The sequence below is a fragment of the Colletotrichum truncatum genome, assembly GCF_014235925.2.
Source record: "Colletotrichum truncatum strain CMES1059 chromosome Unknown Contig_0001, whole genome shotgun sequence".
Lineage (NCBI taxonomy): Eukaryota > Fungi > Ascomycota > Sordariomycetes > Glomerellales > Glomerellaceae > Colletotrichum > Colletotrichum truncatum.
In genome coordinates, this window is record NW_027222398.1 from 5,993,518 (window position 1) to 6,019,271 (window position 25,754).

Genomic DNA, 25,754 nt, shown 5'->3' on the forward strand with positions numbered 1-25,754 from the left:
GACAATTGTTGCCTGTTTCCTCAGTCCGCCATTTCCCTCTGGAACCTGCCCTTGTCTTCAGCAAGTGCCCAGGAGCCGTGAGACGTCCGGTGAAGCAACAGCTGTCAACTGTGGGAGACTGCAAGCCACAGAACACCGCCACAACAGCTGTAACTCTAGGCAGGCGCTAACCCTACTACTTTCCTAGCGCCCCGAAACACACGGGTTGCCAACTTGCTCCCCCTGTACAGCGGTACGGTACCTCGCACCTACGTTCCTGAACCCCCAAACTTTCCCAATTTACCTCCCCTCGCCAGCGTCCTTTTTAAAGCTCCCCTCTTCTTTGAGACACGCTTGTCAGTGTCATTGGCCTATCGGTGGCCATCTTTTTTTCATGACAAGCTCAGTCATTCCTTTAGAAGTCATTTGAACTTCTCTCCGACCGCGCCCGACCACTTCTGCTCCCCTGAGTGGTCTCGCGACCCAAGCTCCACCCAACTCTCTTCCCCCCCAAACGGCTCGTTGTCAACTCGAGCTTGACGAGCCTCCTCGTGGTCGCGCAAGGTCCGACAAGATGCCTTGTGAGTCCATCCTCTGCTTCCATGCTCCACGAAATTCTTCCTCTCGATGCGCTCGCTCTTTGCTACATCATATGTCCTGTCCGGAGCCTCGCCCTGCCGTCACATGCCTCCAAGGCTACCTGCGTCATACCCGCTTCGTCCCCGTTTCTAGTGAACGTCCTACACGAACCATAGCTCGACAGGATGGGAATAAGCTTCCTATCTTGCCAAATTTCGGCCTCGGACTTCTTTAATCTTACTTATCGAGCTGCTCACTCTTGTCACATCGCACCACGCTACACCTGGCCTCAACCGATGACAACATCCGGACACTCCCGCTCTCCTACTTGATCTTGCAACTTGGCATCACGGCCCGTAACACAGCTTCCAATACGAACATTGCTAACTTAGCCCAACAGGCCTTGTAGAGGACGCATGGATTAACGGCCAGGCAGCGTAAGCCGATCCTCTCCCCCCGACTCGAGACCCTGACAGCTAAAATCGCGATACAGGAGCCACGATGTCTCCGAGCTCGAGGACTGCGCGATAGCCATTGATGCGACGTACTACCTCCAGCTCTTCCTCGACACTCCCCCTTTCCATGAACCACTCCTGCCTGCACTGGGTGGCATGACCGGTATTGAGTACCACCTCCGAGCTGATATTGAGCAATGGAAGGCACACAAAATTGTCCCCTTCTTCATCTTCGACGGCCAGTCTGTGACTGGTCAGGAGGAGGTTGCTGTGCAGCGAGGCAAGCTCGCCAACCAGAAGACAAATGAAGCTTGGAAGTTATACTTCAACAGTGAAGCGCAGAAGGCCGTTGATGCTTTTGGTGCGAACAGCGGTACGGACTATCGATAACGCATGGGACGGGCTTTGCACTGACGAGAGAAGCTGCAGGCGCCTTCCGCATCCAAAACCTGTACCCCTTGCTCAAGTCGATTCTGAAGGACAACGATCTCCACTTCCTTGTACCCCCATACAATGCCTCTGCCCAGGTAAGTATATGACGGTGTAGAGATTCTTGGAGAGCCGCGCTGAAGAAATGACAGCTCGCATACTTTGACATGATCGACTCTGACCAATGCGCTGCCGTGATGGGCTCACAAGAGTTGCTTCTTTATCCTATCAAAGATACCTTGATCCGTACAATAGACTGGGAAGCGAAAAGTGTCACGTCACTTTCCAAGAAGAACCTGCTTCGGTCACTCAATATCAGCGAAAGTATGCTAAACGACGCTCTGTTGATGACAGGAACCTCCTTCTTATCCCCGTTCCCTCCACTTCAGGATGTATCACTCAACCCGCGCCAGCCGTTCACTATCAACGACGCCGTAAACCTTCTTAGAGCGTCTGAGAAGTCTGTCCAATCCGCTTGCAGCTCGTATGGCGACATCCTTAAGTCCAAGGACCCCAATTGGTTGGACAAGTATAGGCAAGCCAGAATGGCCATCAACCACTTCATCTACATCTCAGAAGAGGGCGAGGTCAAGGTCAACGATTATGAGCACATTACGAGCGACAATCACGAGTACCTTGGCCTTCAGCTACCTGGGGAGCTGTTCCACTACCTCAACACCGGGTTGATTGGTGCTCGTGTTCTCGACTATATAACACATAGCCGAATCGTTGTGACGCCGACTCTAGATGGCGTTGCCTCGGAACAGTATAAGAAGTTGATCACGAACCAGCTTGTACCCCTCAAAGAGCAAAGCATCGCCCTTCTCATTCCTAGGCTGCATCGTGGCCTCCAGCACAACCCCATTTTTGTCAAGGTCTGGTTCGATGACAGCTTTTCTTACAAGATCAACAAGTCACTCCAACCATCTCCCTCTCAACGTGCTGCCACCTGGGATGTGAAGGAAAGTTCTTTCAAGACTGTTGACAACATCGACGACCCACCCGGTTCCATCGCCTTCGAATTTTCGGCACTGCTGTTCCCCGATTTCGTCAAGGCGACTTTTCCGAAGGACAAGAAGCGCATCAATGGCATTGACTCGGTTCAGAACATCGCGGCTGTATCTATTTGGCGATTCCTTCATCTTCGCGGTTACGTCGACGATTCGCATACGCTCACTAACTGGGGCAATGCTGTCGCCAGCGCAATTTGGGCTATGAAGGATTTCCTCAAGGATACTCAGCTTCCTGAAGGCCTCAACATCTTTGAGGCTATCCTGACTGCATTTGAGCTCATTAGGTTTGATGTGCTCAATTCACGGCACAGACATGAGGAGCTTAATGGCGCGCCTATTGCTGGCAGTGACGATGATAAGGCTAGCATTATCCTCATCAGTCGATGTGCTTCGCTCCTTAAACTTCGACATGAATCCAACGGGTACACTGGCCCGCTCAACAAGAACCTTCTCTTGTTCCGATCTTTGTCGACCGCGGTTCGTGAAGCCGACCGCGATCTTATTGAGGCGATTGTGGCGTCCATGTTCCTATACGCCCAGTCTAAGAGAGACAGAGACGACTACTTGGAGATCAACACCACGTGAGTAGATTTCATTCTTGCGCTTGACGTCATTTATTGACATGCCCTAGGTTGCCTTTCCTCCATAGTCCAGACATTGCTCTGGGCATCGCTGTGAAGACGCTCATGGATGAGCTCCCTGCGGGCGAGAGCAAGGAAAAGCGCCAAACCAGAATTGACGACTTCCCCGGGAAGTTCTTCCCGTACGCTACCAACTTCAAGGATGATGTACAACTGGCATTTGCCTTCTTCGACGCGATTCATAAGGGCGTTCAGACCTTGAACAAGGAGGTCTCGACGGCCGACAAAGCCGTGTGGTCGACGGCGAGCAAGTACTTAGATCAGAGGCGGTTCTAGGACAGAAATTTTCTGGCCCTGTAGCGCGGCGTTGGAGAATCAAAAAGCAGAAGGGGTTCAGGACGGTATGAGTCATGCCGGGCTGCCGCTGTGCAAAAGCAGCGTGTCTCTTAAGGGCAGGATATGAAGTAGTTGGTCATTCATAGCCCCCAGACGACTACAGCCCCGGGTATTACTCGGACCTAAGTCTAGCGAAGATGAAGTTTGCGTTACAAGTTACATAAAGCCGTAGGTTAACTGTTCTGTATCAATGAATAGAAACAGGTTTGGCCTATAATGACCGTGTTGAGGTAGGCGTATTGTTGCCGTCAGTGAGCCATGTTTGCCATGAGATTCTTGGCGACGTAACACTGAAATCTGAGGTGTTCCAATCAAAGTGTCATTGGGCACGCCAAATCTCGTGTTACTCTCCGGTCGAGGTTTCGGCCGCAGCGTTGGCCAAAATCAGCCAAATTTCATTTCAAACAGTTCCTCAGGAGGTGCCTACCTAGCGTCTTATACCGCTACAAGAAACGATACTGTTTAGCGGATGTTGGATGAGAAGTATCTTGCATCTAGTTTTGGCTATATGCAGATCAATTACCTAGGGCAAAAGCTTTGCTTCAAATGGCAGGTCGTGATCGTAAGCCAAGTCTATTCGCCCTTCCCCCTTTTAAAACGCCGGCTATCACAAAATGCCATCTCAGGTCTACCAATGATGTCCCCAACGCCATTTCCGTGCTGATGGTATCTCCCACTTCATGCCCATTATACCCCTGGTTGCTCCTCCCTTCCTGGTCACATCCTCCCAATCTGCTCAAAAATAAATGTGAACAGGCCTACTTAGGATATCAATCGCCGTTTAATCGGCTGAGACAGTGGCGTGCCATCGACCGATGACTCTTCCTTTTCCAGATCCTTTTGGCCCATGCGGCGGATCTTCTCGAGCAAGTGGCTGTAGCAGAGCAAGAATAGTTAGAAAAGCTCATCTTCAAGTGATGGAAGAAATTCAACGGTGGGTTTAATCCAGTATGCCTAGCAAAACACCATCCTCGCTCATTGACTCTGTGAGTGCAACAGAACGACAAAGATGCGTTTCACTCAGTTGTAGATCCACTTGGACGAGACTCCCAAAATGGTGAAAGCTCGGGATGGTCATTAGAATGGCAGATATATCTGAAATAAGAAGATGCAAACGGGGTGTCATACTCAATGGGAAGGTGGTTCTTGACCCCCTCAGTCACTGCCAAGTCAATGCGTGTGTCCCGGCTCTCGTCATCCTCATAATGTGCTTCCCGAATGTGTTCTTGGATCCTTTCGCGGCCTTCCTGTTGATCTGCATTGCGTACAACGAAACCGCAGTCGTCTTCGTCGCATACCCAAGTACCGTTAGGCCCTTTCGGTTCAGTCGTAGGGACATTCTCAGCACGAATAACTAGCTTCAGCGCAGCTGGAGACTCAGCGGTATCAGGCTCGGAATCATCATCGTCATCGCCGGAACTACTAGCGTCGTCCATAGCCTGATCTTCCTCCGAATCGTATATGTGTGATATCTTGGCTGTCTTAAATCCCCGAGAAGCGGTGGTGGGGGTGTCATCGGTAGGGTCAAGTCGTCGCTTGCTTCCTTTGCTCCCAACTAGGCGAAGAGCCGACATCTTACCCGCTGGGCGTCCAACGCGTTTTGGTGGTGGTGTCTCCAGTGCGATCACTTTGCTAGATGCGCTTGGCTCGTTCTTCATAGTCTTGGCCTTCCTACGCACGAGACTGGCCGAGATTTGGTCGACGGTAACATGTTCAAGTTTGGATCGAGGGCCGCTGGCAGTCTCTTCCAGTGTTTTCCAGAACCCAGACTCACCCCACGCATTCTTATCTAAGCGCTCCAAAAGTTCCTTGGCGTAGTACTTCAAGATCTCACCCGAACCCGGATAGTGTCTGATGGTGCACTTGTAGTATAATTTTGACGAAACCTTGGAAAATGTAGTCTTTGTGATAGGTTCCAGTTCTGGTCGGAGCTCTTCGAGCCCTTCCAAGATCATATCAACATGTGAGCGTTGACCGGCAACATGACCATTTTCGGGCTCTAAAGGTGGCATTTGAGGGACGACGTCCACCTCCATTGCTTCGGCAGTTGATATTTGATTTACGGCAGGGACTTCAGGGGGCGGGCTTCGCGATTGAGTTTTGGTCTTGGCCCTGGACCTCGACCTGATGCTGCGTTGAGAGTTAGAGGTTGCAAAGTCATTGGCGTCGACCTCGTTGCTGGCAAGGTTGGTATCCTGGGAAGGATTTCGCTGTTTTCGCTTTGATAGACTCTTCTGGGCAGGGGGCTCATCAGTTGCGCTAGGCGAGTCGATAACTTCGGTCTCTCGAGGAAGTTCATCTCTGCTAGCTGCTCCTGCCGACTTCTTCTTCCTGGATTCCAAAACATTTGCGTGAATGTCCTGCCATGGTGAGATAAAGCCAACAGTAGTTAGAGGCAGTAATTGCTTACAGGATGGCGTTCAACAAGCCATTGAAAAAAAGATGTAGGCGGCCAGTCGAAGGCATTGCTATCCTCATAAAAATGAGAGATGAGGAATGGCGCATGATCATCACAGCGGGCGACGACCTCATCGTACGTTGCGCCATCACCCATAGCGACAGCGTACTAGAACTAATCAGCATATACTAGTGGGCTAAACACCGCGGTCAAATTTCACCTTGAAGAGAACTTTCTCTATGCCCAAGTGTTCCGAAGAAGCGGCCTTCCTTCCCTTTTTCTTGGCGCTTTTCTTTGCCGGCTTGCCTCTCTGAGCCGCATGCTCCTCCAGCAGTGTCAAGACGGTGTAGTAGATTGAAACACCTTCAATCATTCGATCATATATAGGTTTATATGCTGCTGATGGTGGTCGAATTTCGTACCAACCAGCCTGGCCACCAGCCCAAGCGCCGTAGGTAACGAATCCTTCATGCTCACTGCTACCGATAGCATATCTGATGCATTGCTTCGTTTCGATCAGGGCTGTTTTGGTAGTGGGCTTTTTGGCTTCAGGAAATTAGCCAGCGAGCTTAGAGACGATCAAACGTTTCAATCATGCGACTGACCTCTTGATTTCTGTTCTTCACTAATTACCACCCGGCCGCGAATAGTGAACGGGCCTTTGGTCCTCACGGTGAATAGCTCCACGGGACGTCCTGCCTTGTCATAAACGGTGGCGTCTTCTAGAACGAAGGTTTGTAGCATGGCATCCTCATCTTCCAGCGCCTGATCGAATCTCTTAAGCACAGCCAGCTCATCGGTGTAGACATGAGCTTCAGGGTCTAGAGTTGCGGTTGTGGAGTCGGACGTCCTCCTACGTCGTCCGACCATTGTGGCGATTAAGTGGATGGATCGGCTGGCGTAGCAAACATTGGCGACTTAGAGGCAGCGTCGTGTAGTTCTCAAGAAAGGGCGATCGTTAAAGTTGTTGGAAAGGCAGGTTGTTGCGGGGCGGCAAGATGCACCGGCGTGGGTGTGAAGAGCAGGTACGGAGCGCAGACGCGATCCAAATCCATTAAAGAGACGCGGAGTTGCAGTGAGACAGTGCCTGTCCTTCAAGCGTGTTGGTAACCCATGCGGGGCACTGTACGCCACCATTGGATCCCCCACTAGTGTTGTAGTTAGAGCTGGGAAGAGACGAGGGAGACTATGATCACGCAGGGGGGTTGCTGGTTCGCGGCTCCAGTGGCAGGGGGTCCGGCACACAAGAGCCAATCGATAAGCCGATAAGGCGCGCTGGAACGTCCCTTCCAAAAAAATTTCCCAGGACTGCGTGCAGTGAACCGCAGACCGAAGCGCAAAAGCTAAAGAAGGCGCATCTCTCCCCCCACCGACTTGGACCTTTCCTCTTTTTTTTTTCCCCTTCCATATTATTGAGACTTAGACGGATGCGAGCTACGTCCCGTCTCTGGAAGATGGCGAAAGACACCGTGCTCGAAGGCGTCTTCGGTAAGCTTTGATTTCTTGTTTCCCTTCCTTCCGATCCCATGTTTTCAGTTTTTCCTGCTGCCAATGCCTCAATGCGCAAACTGGTCTTGCGTCGCTGACCATGACCTCGATCAGCCATCAACAAGCCGTACGGCATGAGCTCCGCGCAAGTAATTCGTGATGCTCAGTCGCAATTCAACCCGTCGGCAATGTTTAAGCCATTGATCGAGAGAGACCTTGCTGCGAAGATGGCAGAGCCGAAGCAAGAATGGAAGCGCCGCCGGCAAGTCAAGAAGGATACGCGCGTGAAGATGGGCCACGGTGGAACCCTCGATCCTATGGCTACCGGTGTGCTCATCTTGGGCGTTGGATCGGGAACTAAGTCCCTCGGCTCCTTTCTCGACTGCACCAAGACGTACGAGACCGTGGTAGTATTTGGCACGAGCACAGATACCTATGACCGTGTCGGTAGGATATTGAGCAGAAGACCCTACGACCATATCACAAGAGAGCAGGTTGAGAAGGCGATGGAAAGCTTCAAGGGCAAGTTTGAGCAGATCCCGCCTTTGTACTCTGCACTCAAGATGGAGGGAAAGCCTCTCTATGAGTATGCGCGAGAGGGTAAGGCTATCCCCAGAGAGATCGCCGGTCGCGAGGTTGAGGTTACGGAGCTTGAGCTTGTGGAGTGGTACGAGCCCGGTTCGCACAACTACAGATGGCCTACCGAGGAGGCCGAGACCGCTGAAAAGAACTTGGCGGAGCAGGTCTGGCGGGTAAAGAAGCAGCAAGACACCAACGGCAACAGGAAACTGTCCCCGGCTGAGGAGAAGGAGGAGGAGAAGGCCATCTCGGAGCACGAGTCCTTTAAGAAGAAGTTTGAGGAACGGCAAGACGAGCTCATCCGCGACAAGCCTCCTAAGAAGCAGCGCCCGCCCAAGAACGCGGCTCTCATGTCTGGTGCGCTTGGGCAGTTGCCGGCTGGGAAGGGTTCTAACCTCATTCCTCCCCCGCCGTCCGAGGAAGAGCCCTTCCCTTGGACTGACAAGGGCCCACCAGCTGCCAAGATCCGGATGACGGTCACCTCTGGCTTCTACGTGCGCAGCTTCTGCCACGACTTGGGTGCCAAGGTTGACTCTGCGGGTATCATGGCCGAGCTGGAGCGTTCGCGACAGGGAGACTTTGAGGTCCGTACCGAGACCTGCTTGGAATACAGCGACCTTGAAAAGGGTGAGGACGTATGGGGCCCCAAGGTGAAGGAAGCGCTGTCCTCCTGGACGGAGAAATACCCCACGGGAGCGCCTCAATCACAGCGGGAGCGGAGCAACCAGAACCAGCAGAACAACGGCCGCAATAACCACCAGAAGAAGCGCAAGTGGGAGGACAACAGGAAGAATGACAGAAATGTCAAGAAGAGGAGAAATTCAAGCTCAGATGAGGGCGACAAGCCCGCTAAGATGGCAAAGACGGAGGAAACAAGGTCTGAGCAAGTGAGGGGCTCTCCGAAGGGATCGCCTAAGGGATCGCCCAAGGGATCGCCCAAGGCAAAGACGCCCACAAAGTCACAGGAGGCCGCATGGGAGGGCATCAAAGACTGAGCCCCTAAATGCGCATAGAAGTGTGACGTCTATACACGCAGAGCACGGAGTACGATTATATCCGAACTGATTGCAACTGGGAGAGGCATGGCGTACAAGGGCATCATTTTGTAAGGACCTCCAAAAAAAGCATTTCTGGATATGTGGCAGTAGTAGCCCGCTGTCTCACATCTTTTTTGCTACCCTTTTTTTATGGGCTGGCTAGTTTGTCGGTAAACACAGAATAGACTTAGGCCACAATTATTCAATTCATTCATTTTAAATGACGTTGACAACCTATTAGCAACATTCCTTCCTATAGCTTGAGACCAATGACCTCGATGCAATTAAAAAAAAAGAAAAAAAATCCTTTCTTTTTGTCCACGTGCCTCTTTTGGTCCCATACCATTATGCTATCCAAATATGCCCTCATTACCGCCCCGGGATTCCGTAGATATCCATCATTGTTCATGTGTATCCAAGAAAAGCCGCCCAATGCTAGTCATGTCGTCGTAAGTAGTGGGCGTGTCTCGCACCACTATGCATCGTATACTCATCGCTCAGCACGACGTTGACACCTCAAAATTGTGATGAGGAGGTCGTCGACTGAGATTCCCTCTTGGGCTCCCCTACTTCTAGGCCTCCCACGGGCCGCTCGGCCTCCGCAGCCTTCACCTCTCCCAATAAAGATCTCACCCTCTCGATCCGCCCAACGGCTCCTTCCAGTCTCTCTAATCTTCGCTTCTTGTCCTTCTCCCGTTGTTCAAGTACCTCGACCCGTTCCTCCAGCTTCGCTCTCGCTCGGCGCTCCGTGGCAACCATCTCGTTTGCCTGCTCAAACAAGCTCACACTCAATTCTTCGACCTCCTGACTCGTGGTGCTTAACCTTGACTCGGCGGCCAACCTTAGATTCTGCTCGCGGTTGAGCGCCTCCAACAAGTCCTCCGTCGTAGCGGGGTCTCCCGGCGCGGGCGGCGTCGGCGAACGCAGGTTCGGTGTGCTCTTCATCCCCCTCGGACTCAGCAGCTGTGACAACCTGTTCGCGCCGCCCGACAGGAACGACGTGCGTGTAGGCGAGGGACTAGGCATTGGTGCGGGGGTTTGGGAGGCGGCGATGCGCAGGCGGGTGAGCTCGTCTTCATAGTCGGCCCAGCGGTCGACGGCAGCGGCAGCCTTTTGGTTGAGCAGGCGCACCTGAGCCTCCAGGTCGGCGATGCGGGCCTGAGCTTCGAGTAGAGAGGCAGGGGCCTCGAGGACGACGCCGCAGGACGGGCAGGAGTGCTGCTCGGAATGGTCCGTCGAGAGGGAGAGAGTTGGCGGCGGCAGCGGCGCGGCGGTCATGGTCATGGTAGCGCTCATGGCTGGTTCGGTAGGTACAAAATGCCCAGTCGTTCTATACAGGCTTGCCTGTCTACCAATTTCCCCAGGACCAGAAGTGGTAGAGAGGGAGGGGCAGATAAAATAGTAGCTGGGAGCTAGAGTGAGCGCTACGAGTCGGGCAGGCTTCCTTTGTCCGTGGTCGGGCCGCTTTGGGGCAGGTAAGGATAAAGTGAAAGCTCGCGGGCTAAAGTTTAAAAAAGATGTGACGTTTAGGTGCCAGAGGATTCGTTCGGGAGGGGATTGAGGATGCGAGGAGTGGGCGCACGACCATTAGGTATATTCGGCGGAAGTCAATAATATGCTTCCTCTTTGGGCGGGTTGCGCTTGGAGGATTCTCGGTTGCCAGCAAACAGTTTGCTGAAGTGGTGTGTTGTTGCAATGTGGCATTCAATGATTTTTCGGGTTATTGGCTTGTCTAAGACTAGGAGACATCAGGAAGGAAAAGAACAAAATTAAGGTGTTCACCACAAATTTCTCTTCTTGTCTCTGCCTGGTGTCCCGCCGCCCACATGCCTCCTCACCTTAGCCACCTGCTTTATGTGAAAGGCTTGGTGGTCCTTCCAGTAGTGGGTGTGACACATGCGACCTATTAACCGCAACCCAATGCGACGGGTATAGGCTGGACTGGGCTGCGCCTCCCTGCTTTCGTCGCAATTGGGATGCTCATTCAAACGGGCGGAGCGGCCAAGAGCGTCGGCGATTGGCGAAGCCCTCAACTTGGGTGCTAAGAATACTCCACTCCTGTTCCAGCAACCTCCTTGATCAGCCTCATCTACCGAGATGGCAGGGAGAACAACCGCCGAGTGTTGGCCGCACTTGTTGCGTGTTTTTCTTCTCGTTGCGGGCCGCAACCGTTTGGTTTAATTTGACACATTTTTATTTTTATTTTTATTCTTTTCATTCTTTTTTGGGGGTCTACTTAGGCTGGGGTTGAAGAATGTTTGCCCCTGCTGCTGGATGTATTGTATGTTATCAAAGGCCATTAAGGGGGTGGTGTTCGTCATGTATCATGATTGCGGCTGCAAAGTCTTGATTCTTCTTTCCCCATTTCCCTTTTGACGCCTGACATTCCTCTTGACAACCCACGGTCATCCCCTTGCATGAACAAGGCTCTAACATCGGACTGTCCACACTGGACACATGCTCGCCCGCTCTCCCCGACGCCGCAGGGAACCCGCCGGGCAACCTGCCGAACTCGACATGCAAACCCCTACAAATGACACTGGCCACTGTGGGTGTGGTCTGTGGTGGGCCTTTCATAATGCTTCTCATGATTTCATGCGCAGCAGCTTCAGAAAGAGAGGAGAAGCTATGCGTCGGCCCTCGGGTTCGGTTCAAGACTCTGAAACCGCCAAACTTGCTGTCATGTCGTCATTCTGGCCTATCCGTTTCGAAACGTGACGAGAGCTCTTCCTTGTCCGCTGTCAGCCTCGTCGGTGAGGCGGAGCAGAAAACTCTAATCAGCTTGCGTTGCGCGTATTGCCATGTCGGCAGCCTTCGCATCGTGGCTGGGAAAATCTGCTCCAAGTGCGAAGTCGGATGAAAAAGCTGCCCATCAGTTCGGCTTGGCCACCTTGCGCGGCTCTCCGATACCTGTCTCCGGGTCCTTGTACTCCTTCCAGCTGACCGGCACCATGTCGTTGCCGGCCTCGCTAGTAGCCATGATGACGCCTAGTTCATTGCTTGCCGTAGAGAGATAGTAGTTCGCCTGATCTCCCAAAGAAATCTAATATGCAAGGTTAGTCGGTACTTTCTGTCACTCATTCACAATATGCAACATACCACCTGCGCCCGCACCACATCGCCAGGCTTGAAGCTCTCGTAAATCTTGACCTTATCCTTCTCCGTTGCCCTCACGTCTTGGGAACGGATGACGCCCTGCCACTCCGTCTGAAGCACCGTGTCACCGACTTGCTGAATCGTCACGATGGCCTGCTTCGGCATCAGCCGCACCACGCGACACAGCACCACGTTGCCCACATCTGGAAGCACCTCACGCTTCTTGCCGCCGTTGCCCTGCGCCTGACGTGGTGTTACAGACAGTGTCGGCAGCTCATCTGCGGACGGCGCCGTGATGCGTGTGAGCCGCTTCACCGGTCCCGTCGGCGCCTTAGCTGAGGGCGTCACCGTCACTTCACCGAGGAGCGAGGCGACTACATTGCCGTTGTAGATGTGCGTGCCGGGACCGGCGGCGTAGCGGGAGGTCGGGCCTAGTGTCTTGCCCGGGACGGCAGTCTGGGGAATCTCATCCGTGGCCATCTTGAACTGTCGATGGTTGTGTATATGACGTATGTGACAGAGTGTTTGCTCTGACCGATGGCTCTACAGCTCTTATTCGTACTCGTTCCTCAAGTAAGATGAGTCGAGCTGACGAATGAAAACAAGCGAAAAAAGATGACCGACGAGATTTTCCCCTGCTCCGAATGAGGCTGTGTTGAGAGTCCGCTCCGTTCGGTAGCTTTGATGCTTGTGAAAATCCGAAAGTCCGCAATTTTTTTCAGTGAGCTGCCACGCTACCTGCGGCCAGGCGGTTCCGCGGGGGCCGTTTAGACGAAAGGTGCGCCGGAGCCCCGCTATCCGGAGTGGTCCTAGTCCACTATAAGCTTGTCAGGCCACTGGGAGGTCGAGCTTCCGGGCGGTCGCGCAAGGCAGAAATAATGTGAAAATGCAGGGTCCTGGTCGAGCTCAACCAAAAACATTGGGCGATGCGATTCCGCTACTCAACGATACTTTAATTACCGACCATCTCGTCGCGGAACACCTTAATATTCCCCCCCCCCCCCCTAATCACCATCGCGCATCGCCAGTTAGGCCACAACATTCCTTGATTTTTCCTCGGATCTATTTGTGTGTTTCTAGATTTCTTAGCACTCATAATGGCGTCAATTAGCCGGCTGTTCACGCTGGCTCTGTGGATCGGTCTCCTGACCCCCATCTACATGCTCCTCGAGAAGAACCTGGAGAAGTTCTACATCTTCGACCATGAGCATCTGCACGATCTCTCGAAGCGCGCGATCGCCGCGCACGGTAACGACACTCGGTCTGTGGTCAACTACATTGTGACCGAGCTCAATGGCATCGTTCCCAAGCACGTTAACCTCGACGAGGAATGGGTCTTCAACAACGCCGGTGGTGCTATGGGTGCCATGTACATTATCCACGCCAGTAAGCTTTTCCCACACCGCTAGATTAACTACCAGGAAAATCACTGACATATTTCTTCTCTGCCAGGTATCACTGAGTACCTCATCGTCTTCGGTACCGCCATTGGAACTGAGGGTCACTCCGGCCGTCACACCGCCGACGACTACTTCAACATCCTCTACGGAACACAGCTCGCTTACGTGCCCGGCGAGTACAAGCCTGAGGTCTACCCTCAGGGCAGTGTTCACCACCTCCACCGCGGCGATGTCAAGCAGTACAAGATGGACGAGGGTTGCTTCGCGCTCGAGTACGCCCGCGGCTGGATCCCTCCCATGCTGTTCTTCGGTTTCGCGGACGGCCTGTCCAGCACGCTTGACTTCCCCACCTTGTGGACGACTACGCGCATTACCGGTCGTGAGATGATTTCCAACTTGCTGAAGGGCAAGTTCTAAGCATTGATCCTTAATGGAGGGTGTATAATTAGTTGATGGCTGCGAAAGGTGGCCCCCATGATGCGACGACGCGCCATGTTAGAGATGAGGAAGAAGCCGGGCATATGACTAGGCCGGTAGAGGCTGTTGATGCTGCTGCTGCCAGCTTAGACCTTCGACTATGAACTAGAGACTTGTCTATAACTATATTTAATAAAGCTGCACAGGCAGCAAGTCACTATTCACAACAGTAGAAACTCGTCGCTTGGCATATTTGATTGTGTACTCAACAATGATGCCGCGGGCGAGCACATACTATATCTGCGGGTGGGAGACATACGCTGTCCAATAAGGCAACTGCTGACTGCTCATTATGGGCAAATTTTCAGCTGAGGAATGGCGCAAGATTTGCGCCGGACCCCTGGACTTGCATGCCTGATGATGGTGAATTTTAACTCGCCAATGCTCGAGACGCCACCCATGTTACTAAGGATGTCTTCCCCAGGAATACTCGGATCGGGGAAGCTTTGATCGGCGCCGGATGTAGCCAGCTCCATGAGTAGCTGCTAGGCCCAGAAAAGCTGCAAGACAAAGACGACGATGTAGGGGCCGATCGATTTCACGCGTTCCGAATTTGTTGCGATCGTAAGCCGGCATCCATCGCCGTCTCCTGCCTAACGTGACTTCAAACCTCGGTTACATTGATGAAATGGGATAGCCCAAGAGTTTCTGGTCCGGCGTTCAGCATGCCGCCGGAAACTGAAAACTCACCTCTTATCTTTTAAACCAGAAACGATGTTGCTAAAGCTCATTCTCGAAGGAGAAGCTACCTAGCTGGATAGGTGACGAGAGTAGCATGAGACTTGTTGCAAGATTGATTACTCGATAGCTCATTAAACTTCCAAACCACCGTCGGAACCTCTTTCGATCAATGCTAACTTCTGCACTGAACAACTCAAGCAGAGGTGTGCTTGCAACGTCTCTGACTGCAGAGTCATGGTTCCATTTGTTAAGCCCCGGCATCATAAACTCAAAGGCATACCCTTCACATTAGCCCTTTTCCGACTAGTCGGTGGGAGAATACCATTATCGCATATACTTTAGACGTTTGTCTCCTCCGCCCTTGCTTGACATGAACATAAGCAACACCCATCTTATGCCGCTCATACAATGTTACACTGCAAAGATTGGTTCAACAGTAACAAATGTTTCCGCGCCACAATGAAAGGTCCAATACGCTATTCGGCTTTTACTTCGCCCTAACTCTTATCTTCAGAAACTGAAGCTCGGACCGCCAACACATGCTCTAATGCTCCCAGTCAAGTTGCGATGGACTTGAAACATCTCGAAAAGTTTCGTTGCTTCTTTCCTGAACTTATCCTCCATACAAGCAAACTGCTCCAGAGGGGGTCTGCCTGCGTGGTTTTTATCATGCTGCGAGGTTATACCATATTATGCTGCACCTTCTCGTCTAGTTGTTTTGAGAGTTTCGGCAGCCTCCGTGATCCCTCGGACGATGCCGATGGGGATGTACGTTACGAAAGCTGAGCGGAGCGCTTTCACATCGCCACTGGCTTCCTTGATTGCTCGTTGACAATAATCAACTGATTGGAGTGGTCGCGTTTTTGAAGCAGCGCCTGTAACCTTCAGTGCCTTGTTGATTGCCACTCAATCTGCCTATTCCCGATAGTACGGACACCAAGTTTAACACACAGACATCAAGGCGCCGGCTGGTCACTAGAAGAACGAAGGATATTGCAAGAAACATGACTTGAGGTTGCCTCTGAGCTGGGCAAGTTGCCAATCTACCTTCATCTCATCTCATCTCTCATACACTTTACCCCTGGTTTAAGACGTCTCCTTCTCTAACTTGCTGCTTCTCCCACGATTTGCACGTAAATCGTCCGTTCTTGCAACGTTTTAGATCTTTTGATACATCCCTGTGTTCCTCCCCCGGGTTTTTCAGGAGCCAGTCTTTAAGTGATCCTACTTCAAGATAACGACCTCCCGCCATCCCTGCTTCCCGTATGGCTCTGTTACAGCGTTTCACAATTCAGGCCACGAGCCAGGAGAATTTATATCACTGGGCACCCACGGCCTGATCTGTACAAAGAGTATTTTCTCAATAGTTAATCAAGTTTGAACAGTCTTTGCTGCCGTCGTCGCTTGCGAGACCTCAGCCATCATGTCCAATCGAGACAGCATCGAGCGATACATAAGTCAGCCCAACCAAGTAACCTACGACAAGAGGTACTACGAGGATGTCTCGTTAGACGAGAAAAGTGGCATCCAGACCCGACCTGATGCCCCGAGTAACGAAGAGCTAAGGACTCTTCGACGTGTTGCGGACCACATTCCTTTCAAGCTGTTTACAATCGCTTTTGTCGAACTCTGCGAACGGTTCTCATACTATGGCTCGGTCATTGTTGTAAGTAGTGTCATCTAACAAAGTCTGAAGGAGCCGTCGCTAATTGCTCTGCAGTGTACGTCTAACCCATGAGCACGCTCATTACTAAGTAGAAAATATTGACAAATCCAGTTACCAACTTCATTCAACAACCTCTTCCTCCGGGTTCAACTACCGGACGCGGCATCGATTCGCCGAAAAGTCAGCCCGGAGCTCTAGGCATGGGACAGCAGGCCTCGACGGGCATCACGACCTTTAATCAGTTCTGGCAGTACTTTATGCCTCTTTTTGGTGCATGGGTTGCCGACAAGTACTGGGGCCGCTACAAGACTATTTGTATCGCCATCGCTGTCGACCTTATTGGCCACCTGATTCTGATTTCGTCCGCCATCCCGCCTGTCATTACGAAGTCGAACGAAAACTCACTCGCTGCCCTCCTTGTTGGAATGATCACCATTGGCTTTGCTACTGGTGGATTTAAGCCAAACATCAGCCCCCTTATCACGGAGCAGCTGGAGATTGAGCACTTGACGGTCCGTACGTTGAAGGATGGAGAGAGGGTGATTGTAGATCCAGCCATCACTATCAACCGTGTCTACAACTGGTTCTATCTCTTCATCAACATCGGCGCGTTGGTTGGTCAGATCTCCATGGTATATGCAGAGAAATATGTCGGCTTCTGGCTCAGCTTCACTCTCCCGACTTGTATGCTCGCGCTATGTCCGTTGGTTATGTGGTGGGGCAAGGGAAGATATCGCGACCAGCCTCCGTCGGGCTCAGTCCTGGGGCCGGCGCTCAGAACGTTCTTCTATGCGCAGAGGGGCCGGTGGTCGATTAACCCCGTTCGGACGTGGAAAAACATGCATGATGGTACCTTTTGGGACAGTGTCAAGCCGTCCCAGTTTAGTGACGCTACTCGGCCGAGGTGGATGACTTTCGATGATGCGTGGGTTGATGAGCTGTGAGTCTGCCTTTCCCATGAGAAATTCGAAATGGACGATTTTTCTGACCGAAACAGTCGCCGTGGATTCGCAGCTTGCGCCGTCTTCGCCTGGTACCCTATTTACTGGCTTTCATACAACCAATGTAAGACCGCCGAACCCAAACCTCATTTGTATTTCAACTAACAGTGGTGGTCAGTGAACAACAACCTCGTCTCCCAGGCCGCCGTGATGAAACTCAACGGCCTCCCCAATGACATCCTCTCCAACCTCGACCCCCTGGCGCTCCTAATCTTCATCCCCCTCTGTGATCTCGTTCTCTACCCCACCCTCCGTAAGATGAGGATCCGCTTCACGCCGATCAAGAAGATTACCTTTGGCTTCTTCACCGGCTCTGCGGCCATGATCTGGGCCTGTGTTCTGCAGTATTACATTTATCAACGCTCCGTCTGCGGCGACAACGCCTCCGGCACGTTGCCGAATGGCGATGCCTGCCCCAACGTCGACATCCTCGTGTGGGCCCAGACCGGCGCGTACGTGCTCATCGCCCTCTCGGAGATCTTTGCCAGCATCACCAGCCTGGAGTACGCATTCTCCAAGGCGCCGAGGAACATGCGGTCCATGGTCCAGGCCGTGGCGCTCTTCATGTCCGCCATCTCGGCCGCCCTCGGCCAGGCCTTTACGCCCCTGAGCACCGACCCGTACTTGGTTTGGAACTACGGCATCGTGGCGGTGTTGGCCGCCGTGGCGGGCATGATTTTCTGGGTCCAGTTCCGGGGTCTAGACGCGGAGGAGGACGCAATGAACGAGTTGCCCGAGGGCCATGTGGCAGGTAGCGAACCTTCCCGTGAGGGCGTGACGGAGGTGAATGAGGCTTTGCAGGTTGGCGGCCGTGAGAAAGGATATTGATTGTCAGTTGTAGTCAGTTCTGACATGGCTTTAAAAGTTAATATCTCGATGATGTTCCGTTCGCGATTTGAGAGATGTGGTTTAGGAGAACTCGACTTTGGGTGTTGATGCTATATCTGAGGAGTAGCTAAAGGAAGACCGCCAAGTGGCGAGCCGAGCAGACGATCGTAGATATTCGTACGTACATACATCATTTCTTACAGAAGACCTAGTGTGATACATGCATTGATCAAATATAATCGCCGAGCCAGTAATGGCCAGTTGACGTGCCGACCCCAGCCCCCCTAACCGAACATTCTCTCGATTAGGACGCAAAGAGCCAGCCAAGCATCTGAAAACTCCCATACAACATATCCAATATGCTGCTCTGCAACTTGCCCGTTAAAATGGAGTGCGTCACAACCAAAAACACAAAACCCCAAGCGCTATAAAACCAACCTCTCTCAACTTACACCCCGGACGGAACCCAAGTTGCAACAACAGCGTTACCCATTTTCCTTCAGAAATATGCTGCAAAATACACCCCAAACCCTGTATCGTGTCCCGCGGGTGGCGAACAGTCCCCCCCTATACCCTTATCGTAGACTCTACATCAAGGTATCAGATAGGGGAGGGGGGAGGGGGGTTTGGCCATGCCCAGCTCTTATCGCGCTCACCAAGGACACCGGCGGGGGCCGTCTGGAGTACCATGGGTGAGCCTGCCTCGACCGGGCCTTTTTTCCCCCCCTTCCTTGGTCTAGAATTATGAAAAGTGACAGCTCGTAAGGAACTTCTTAAAAGGGAGACGCGTCTAGACTCGGAAAATAAAAATAAATGTCCCACGCCAAGGGGGGTCGTCTTTGTCGAGGCGGGCGTCAAGATAGGACGATCTCCTATACTAGATCTGGGATCAAAGATGTACATGCACAGAAGGGAAAAAAGTAAATTATAGGTAACAAAAAAAAACAAGTGGTCCCGTCGATAGAAGCGATAACACAACTACCGGGCAATGAAGTCATCTCATGCACGTCCCTGGAACCCCATGCGTCGCGAACTACCGCGCGGGCCGCGGAGGGGGTTGGCTTGGCCCCACGAGTTTCCTCGTCCGAAACCTGGCATACTCGTCGGCGTGTGTTTTGTTCATGTATATATAAGTTGTGTGCGTGTCTCTCCCACACCCGGACCTCGCCGGATGTGTAGAGGGTGGTGTCGGTATTCCCACACTGCACGGCGGCAGAGGACCCCCACGCGCGAGCAAGGGGGGGAGCGGACTGGCTCGCGGCGGCATCAAGTCACGTTTTCCCGTGGTCTGGCCTTGATCAACAACACAGCGGGCGTGCATACTTAAGGGGCCCAACTTCCCCCCTCCCCCCTTCTGCTCCTGGGCGGTTTGGTTCTCCCTGTTCTTGTCCTCTGTCTCTCTTTATTTCACAACTTCTGCGGCACTTGACTCACAGCGAGGTAGGTTACCCTTTTTGTTGAAGTAAATATATATTCTCATTGTGGTGGTGATGGATTCTGCGGCCTGTCGCCTTCTTTCCACCTTGCCATGTCTTCCGACGCAATGCTGTCCGTGGATGGAAAAAAAATCCGAAAAACAAAACCAAAATCGAACCAAACATAATCACCCGCGAGCTATGCGTCGCTCGTCGTCCTTTTTTTGTCACCCACGCAACGCCATGCCAGCCCATGAAAATGATTTCGAGGAAAGAGCTGTCATCACCATCACATAAAACAAGCGCTTACCCCCAGACCAGTCCTGTCGCCCTCGGAACCCCCCTCCTCCCGCGTCGATGAGAGGGAAAAGGTTGGCCCGAGACATGCGTTCTGGCCCTGCTGGGCAGCGCGAAGAAAACTGAATCCCGAAATCCGCACTTTTTTTTTCCGAACCAAATTCCCGTCATTTTTAGTTTTTCCATCCTCTTCACCCAGACGCCGCTGCATGCAATATGTATGTCATGTGTTGTGTGTGTGTGTGTGGGGTGTGATATGCTTTAAAGTCGCTCAAGCTCTTGGCTGTTGAAACCGAGTGGTGCTTGTAGTTGCGTCGTGTTGGGCCCGTTTAATGATTCCTTCAAGCGAGCCATTCCTCCTCGTCTCTCTTCAGACCTCTCATGACCAATCCTTCGTCCTCATCCTCTGAGTATTCCTCCGAGTCCTCGTGCTCATCTTGTTGCACTTCATGGTCCGGCTGGCGAGCGCCAGGGATATTTGTGCCGTGAGCTGATACGACTTCTTCCTCGTGTGCCTCTTCCTCCTCTTCCAGCATCCATGTCAGGCCATTGGCCTGCTCCTCGAGTGGGAATACCTCATGCGCATATTCCTCAAGGCCCCGAGGGCCTTCCCAGAGGGCCATCGATTGGGAAAGACAGTTTTCTTCCAATTCCACGTCGCCAAAGTATGGCGGTTGCTTCTTGGGGTCTTGGTGGCCCAAGGAGAATAACTTCTCCAAAGCCTCAAGTTGTTGGCGGTACCCAGTGGGAATCTTGACCTTCAGTTCAATGGGACCCCGAATGTACTTCACAGGTCGACCGACGCCCTTGGAAAAGACTTGGCAGGCCTCGCGCGGAGTGAGCATTTCATATGCCAAGGCAATACGCTTTGCGCGCCACTTGGGTGCGCCGTCCTTGAATATTTGCAAGATTGCCGGACCGACGTCGTGTTCACAATCAAGCCAGGGCAGTTTGACATCCTCGTGGAAGGGTGCCTGCCACTGGAAAGAGCCATCTGGCAAGAGCTCCATGCAGAAGAGCGGGTACGGCAGCGAGGTGAAATTGTTGCTGTAAATACCGGTGTAGACGAAAGTGGCGGGCATGTCGAGTTTGCGTACATACTCCTCGACCTGGTGCTTGGCTGCCCAAAGGGGCAGGGAAGGCCACTCGGGGTTGTATGCTGCGTGGTCTGGCATGGAAGAGTAAATGTAGTGTTGAACTCCAGCCTTCTTGGCGGCATCGGCAAGGGCCTTGCCGATCTGGAACTCGTCTCCATAAAATGTCGTGTTGATAAAGGCGAGCTGGGTGCCGCGGAAGAGATCAGTGATCAGATCATGATTCACACCAACACCGGAGATGGGGCCATTTGCTGTCACATCTCTGTTGTCCGCAGTGGGCTTGTGTCTGGTGTACAGCTCGCCAACGAGGACGGTGACGTTGGGATTTGAGTTGACCTCAGTGGCGACGACACCCTCTAGATTCCGCAGCTGAGCACGGACATGATAGCCAACAGCGGTGGCGACTCTGATGAAAGAAGCAGCCTGGCGGCCGCTGGCGTTGATGACGGCAATAGTTTTGTTGGGGGTGGGCATCGGGCGCTTGAAAGGACGGAAAGTCAACGAGTTGTTTCTCGAAGCCGCCAAGGGGGACGACTCAGAGTAGGAGGAGCGCGAGTGCTTGTGCGTCCTGGTGCCGCTGTAGATTGCCGAGTCGCCGTGGTAGTGGTGATTTGAGTGGTCCGTCTGTTGCTGCTGTTGCTGCTGTTGTTTGGCGGGTCGGATGGGGATCCCAATCCCGTTGAGTTGGGAAGGCATCAGGGTGACCATTTAGAAGTCTCTGGAACAAACTGCTCTCGCGGAGGGAGAGCAGGAACTGAAAGGCGGCGCCCAAAAAGGTTTTGAATTGCAAAAACAGGTGGTGCAAGGGCTTGTCGTCAACCCCGCTATTTCCCCCAGAGATTGCGCCGAGAGAGGGTGTAAGTGCGGTCTTGGTTTGTGGAGAAAGAGTCGGGGAAGGGTAAAGTGCTGGGTGTCCCGAAAACGGATCGACTGGTTCTAAAGTCGGGGTTGGGTCGATGGGAATGTTTTTAAAGAGGAGTCTCAACCATGACAAACCGATACGTAAAATAAGGGCTTAACCTATAGCAGGCCGGAGGGCTATCGCGCAATAGGGGAGGACCGAACGGGCCAAGTGCAGGTCTCTGCGCAGGCGGGCACGCGAGCGAGAGTGAGAGTGAGATTAAAGAGAAAGAGATAGTGAGCACAGGAAAAAAAAAAAAAAAAAAAAGAGACCGAGTGAGCGGCGCGGCGCGAGAAAGAGAGAGAAAGAGATAGAGGGTGAGGGTAGGAATTGAATGCAGTTGCAGTTCCTGGAATTAGACTTGGCTCGGAATGATTCAAGAACCCTGAGGGGTCGACTGAGAAGAATGGCGAGATAGATAGGAAAGGCCGTTATCAAAGGCAGCTCCTCTTTTTGGTCGATGGCGGGGTTTACCCCAGCAAACAGGTGATGGCCAAGGTTGCAGATGCAGACGCAGACCAGCGAGATGGGCGCACGCCTGTCAAGGTCCAAGGTCGATCAAAGATCCGGGGGAATGAATGGGCAAACACTAGGCTGCGTCCGTCGGCGGAGGCGGCGATGGTGTTATCCGTCTGGGTTGGAATGGGGGGTGGGCGTGTTGGACTGAATGAACCACTGTGGTAGGCCTGTCGATGCTGATAAGGGAAATTCGCTAGGCGAAAGCAGGGAGAGAGCTGGGTGAGAGTGTGAGTGAGAGAGATATATCTCAAGCTGTCTCGTATTTGGTCGGTTGTCCCTGAGATAAGTGCGCAAGTAGGATGGCCGTTGGCAGCTGCAGAAGCTGTTGAATTGCGTGGAGGGGGGTTTAATAAATGAGATGAGGCACCTGGAAGGTGTGTATATAAATATGTGTGTAGGCGTGTAGTTGAGGTGGTAGATAAGTGCGTCACAGCAACGCTCGCTGGCTCAAGTGAGTGAGGTGCGTATGAGAGGGATGGGTGAGAGGGATGTGTATGTGTATGTGCGTGCGTCCCCTGTCGGTCTCAGTCCAGTGAGGAACGGGCTGTAAGTCGAGTTGCCCAGTCGGGTCAGGTTCGTCAGGGCGATACGGGTGTGCGTGCTTCTTGGACTTGCTGTCGTCCTCGGGCTATCCACCGATAATCTGCATCAGAAGACTTTGGGGCGCGAGAGAATCTGTCCAATCGGGGTAAAAACTGGCTGACCGTGCCCCTGTATGCGCGGCGAGTGTCACTGGCTGGAATACCTCGTGGCCTGGTTATTAGGGATGAGTCGCTGGGTTAGACAACCAAGCGGGCCAGGAGTTCGGCGTGGAGATCCGATGCGAAGCTGGCTGATTTCGGAGGGGTACACAGCAGCGGTGTATGGGTTGATGGGCGTCTCTTCGAAAGATACCAGTCCGGGGAGGGGTTTTTTGCCGAAGTCGTAATAGTCAGACGACGAAGGAAATAGAAGAAAATGAAATAAAATAAAAACAGATGCACCGGTGGGTAATGGCCGGATCAGATGATGTTCCTGGGGGGTCTTGGGCCGTCTTGTGTCGTCGGGCGGCTCTTTTGCCTGCAGATGGCAAGGGATTTCTGCAGCGTGCTAAGAGATATGGGGTCGCCTTATGTGAAGCCGAACCTTGTGAGCTGAGACGGTCGGAGTAGAACGTCTAGACTAGCAAGAAATCGGGTGGTTTGGAATAGGAACAGGCCAGACGAGAGGGTATCGACCCAGTTCGTTCTAGGTAAAGCAGAAAAAGACGAAGGTCAAATGATTTCAGTTGAGGAGAGGCATCAAAGCTTTTGATACCAGTCCTAGTCAGTCAGTGTGTTTGATTTGACCAACTAGAAACGGACAAGGGTTGTGCGTGCTGATCTCTGCCTCTTGGTCGCTTTGTGCCGAGCTGACTGGATCGACGACAGACGGGCGTATAAGTTGGAACAACAGGTAAAATGACGAGGAGAGTCGGAGGATAAGAGGGGGAGCAAGTAGAGTTAAATCCGGGTAAAAAAAAGGATGAACAACGAGAGACGAGGAGATTAAGAGGGGTTGCTCGCGAGGTGGGAAAGTAGAGATGGGATTTGCTAGTAGTGGTTGGGATGTCAAAACTGCAAGGCCACAGTTAGGATGACTAGTACTACAGGGCAGATGGTGCAACAGGACAGGCAGAGTCAAAGGTAAACCCAACTCGTGTACGGAGTAGCTACATGGATTTGGATTTTAATTATTGAATCTGGATCTGGTGGTGAGGGCCCGGGGCACAGCGCGGCACGACCTTGACGTTTCCAAGGTCCTAGGAGTCTACTGAGGTACATCGGGTGCCTGGGCCTTTTCTGTTAATAATTAAAACCGTCGCCGGCGGCCACGCCCACGCCCACGAGGGTAGAACTCGATCACGTTGCGTTTTTCCCGCCGTCCTTGATGCAAGCGCAGCAACGGGGCTCCATCGAGCGGAAACACCAGCCCATCAACCCATCCGTGGGGCCGCAACCCGGAAGTATGCCCGTTCTACACAGTAAACTCTGGCGCACCATGCTGGCTGGGGCCAAGGATGACGGAGAACGGCATGGTATGGGACGAGAGCGTAAGCGATGAGGGAACCAGTCCTCTGGACCAGGAGAGAGAGAGAGGGGGGGGGAAACAAATAAAATAAAATAAACAAATGTTAAAGTTACTTGCTTCACCTTCCCGAGATGGTCGTGGTGATGAGTGGGAGCAATACTAGTTAGTTAGCTGGTGAGAGTGGGAGTCAAAGTGGGAGAGTAGGAGTGGGAGCTAAGTGATTAGGTGGGAGATTCGAGTAAGAGGAGGGGGAGGCTGGCTCCATGAGTGGTGCATTTAGAGGGATACTTGGACCGGTACTGTGTCACGGTTGGCGCACGTGTACCTCGCCGCCTCGCCGACTATGACGGGTTCTTAGAAGATACGGGTTTAAAAAAAAAAAAATTAGAAAAGACACGGCGTGTCGTCAGATTGGATCGAGAACTTGCTCAATGAATCGGGCTATGCACCAACATACCCCTCTCCTCCACTAGGCCGGATACCTGTACTTTGTCTTGTTACTGACTGGAGGGGCACCTGTACTGGGAACTCCCTAGGGACCCCATCCGCTGTAGTTTTCTCTCCTTAACAGTCCCAAGGTTGACGTTATTATGTAAGAGCTTGACTGCGGTTGGCCGAGTCTTTCTCTTACCCAGTTGCTCTTACCTACTGGGAAACGCTCTTCTGCCTGCTCTCGCCATTTGTCCCCAGTCTTTGTGCATTGCAACTGCCTCAGAAAAATTTTCCTTATCTTTTGTTGATTTTTTTTTCCCCACCCCCCGTACCTTACCTTTCCATACCTAGGCCTGCCTGCTTGCTTGTTTGTGCTTCATCCCGTCCGCGTGCTACTCTTATTTTTATTTTTTATTTCATTTGGTAGTAGCAACCAATACCAACTACTGCAGTCCGCCGTCTACTACTTTGCCTCAATCCCTGACAATGGGTACTTTACCTTCCCGAACTTGTGGACATCGCATATTTACTACGACATCTTGTGCCCTCCTGCATACGCCGTAATAACTAACTTGGCCGTTTTGGTTCTTCACCGATGGCGGCGGCTACTGGCCACACACGAACCCTGACGGTCTCGACCTGCCATCGCATCATCGCAACATCACATCAGACCGAGACATCCGCCCGTCTACGGGGTTTTCGGATACCATTCCTAATCTCATCTCACTCTTAATTGTGGTTTATCTCAGATAAGGCATAAGTGTTGATAGCCTCTAAACCAACCCTTGACCCGAGAGAGAGGGCACGGCCACTCACCACTGGGTCCTTTTTATTTATTTAAGCACCATCGCGCCAACCAACCCCCGGCGCAAATCAAGTTCCCCACACTGACCCAGTATGTCAATGGCGTGTGTTGTCGGTGATCGGAGCCCATCCCGATGCCACAATCCTCCGATATGCG

The 25,754-nt window shown here is 52.5% G+C and overlaps 8 protein-coding genes across 8 annotated transcripts; 4 read left to right on the top strand and 4 right to left on the bottom strand.

Annotated features, from left to right (window-relative positions):
* Positions 1 to 1,169: 1,169 nt before the first annotated feature.
* CTRU02_201669 (uncharacterized protein) lies at positions 1,170 to 3,372 on the top strand (the record flags this gene model as incomplete). The annotated part of the gene is made up of 4 exons (XM_036729141.1): positions 1,170 to 1,386; positions 1,443 to 1,540; positions 1,595 to 3,036; positions 3,087 to 3,372. 4 exons carry the CDS (start codon positions 1,170 to 1,172, stop codon positions 3,370 to 3,372), a joined length of 2,043 nt encoding a protein of 680 aa, XP_036579292.1.
* Positions 3,373 to 4,194: 822 nt separating this feature from the next.
* Positions 4,195 to 6,700, bottom strand: CTRU02_201670 (uncharacterized protein; the record flags this gene model as incomplete). Its single annotated transcript, XM_036729142.2, has 5 exons — positions 4,195 to 4,306; positions 4,561 to 5,792; positions 5,843 to 5,998; positions 6,051 to 6,376; positions 6,436 to 6,700. The coding sequence occupies 5 exons, from the start codon at positions 6,698 to 6,700 to the stop codon at positions 4,195 to 4,197; spliced, it is 2,091 nt and encodes a 696-aa protein (XP_036579293.2).
* A 557-nt stretch (positions 6,701 to 7,257) lies between these two features.
* Positions 7,258 to 8,892, top strand: CTRU02_201671 (TruB family pseudouridylate synthase containing protein; the record flags this gene model as incomplete). The annotated part of the gene is made up of 2 exons (XM_036729143.1): positions 7,258 to 7,318; positions 7,433 to 8,892. 2 exons carry the CDS (start codon positions 7,258 to 7,260, stop codon positions 8,890 to 8,892), a joined length of 1,521 nt encoding a protein of 506 aa, XP_036579294.1.
* Positions 8,893 to 9,450: 558 nt separating this feature from the next.
* On the bottom strand, positions 9,451 to 10,230 carry CTRU02_201672 (ribosomal protein L32; the record flags this gene model as incomplete). Its single annotated transcript, XM_036729144.1, has 1 exon — positions 9,451 to 10,230. One exon carries the CDS (start codon positions 10,228 to 10,230, stop codon positions 9,451 to 9,453), a length of 780 nt encoding a protein of 259 aa, XP_036579295.1.
* A 1,576-nt stretch (positions 10,231 to 11,806) lies between these two features.
* CTRU02_201673 (exosomal core protein csl4) lies at positions 11,807 to 12,510 on the bottom strand (the record flags this gene model as incomplete). Its single annotated transcript, XM_036729145.1, has 2 exons — positions 11,807 to 11,977; positions 12,034 to 12,510. 2 exons carry the CDS (start codon positions 12,508 to 12,510, stop codon positions 11,807 to 11,809), a joined length of 648 nt encoding a protein of 215 aa, XP_036579296.1.
* Positions 12,511 to 13,127: 617 nt separating this feature from the next.
* On the top strand, positions 13,128 to 13,847 carry CTRU02_201674 (C-8 sterol isomerase; the record flags this gene model as incomplete). The annotated part of the gene is made up of 2 exons (XM_036729146.1): positions 13,128 to 13,416; positions 13,483 to 13,847. 2 exons carry the CDS (start codon positions 13,128 to 13,130, stop codon positions 13,845 to 13,847), a joined length of 654 nt encoding a protein of 217 aa, XP_036579297.1.
* A 2,164-nt stretch (positions 13,848 to 16,011) lies between these two features.
* On the top strand, positions 16,012 to 18,083 carry CTRU02_201675 (oligopeptide transporter; the record flags this gene model as incomplete). The annotated part of the gene is made up of 5 exons (XM_070203901.1): positions 16,012 to 16,254; positions 16,285 to 16,309; positions 16,366 to 17,194; positions 17,252 to 17,319; positions 17,374 to 18,083. 5 exons carry the CDS (start codon positions 16,012 to 16,014, stop codon positions 18,081 to 18,083), a joined length of 1,875 nt encoding a protein of 624 aa, XP_070062483.1.
* A 2,053-nt stretch (positions 18,084 to 20,136) lies between these two features.
* Positions 20,137 to 21,600, bottom strand: CTRU02_201676 (nitrogen metabolite repression-responsible protein; the record flags this gene model as incomplete). Its single annotated transcript, XM_070203902.1, has 1 exon — positions 20,137 to 21,600. The coding sequence occupies one exon, from the start codon at positions 21,598 to 21,600 to the stop codon at positions 20,137 to 20,139; it is 1,464 nt and encodes a 487-aa protein (XP_070062484.1).
* Positions 21,601 to 25,754: the final 4,154 nt, after the last annotated feature.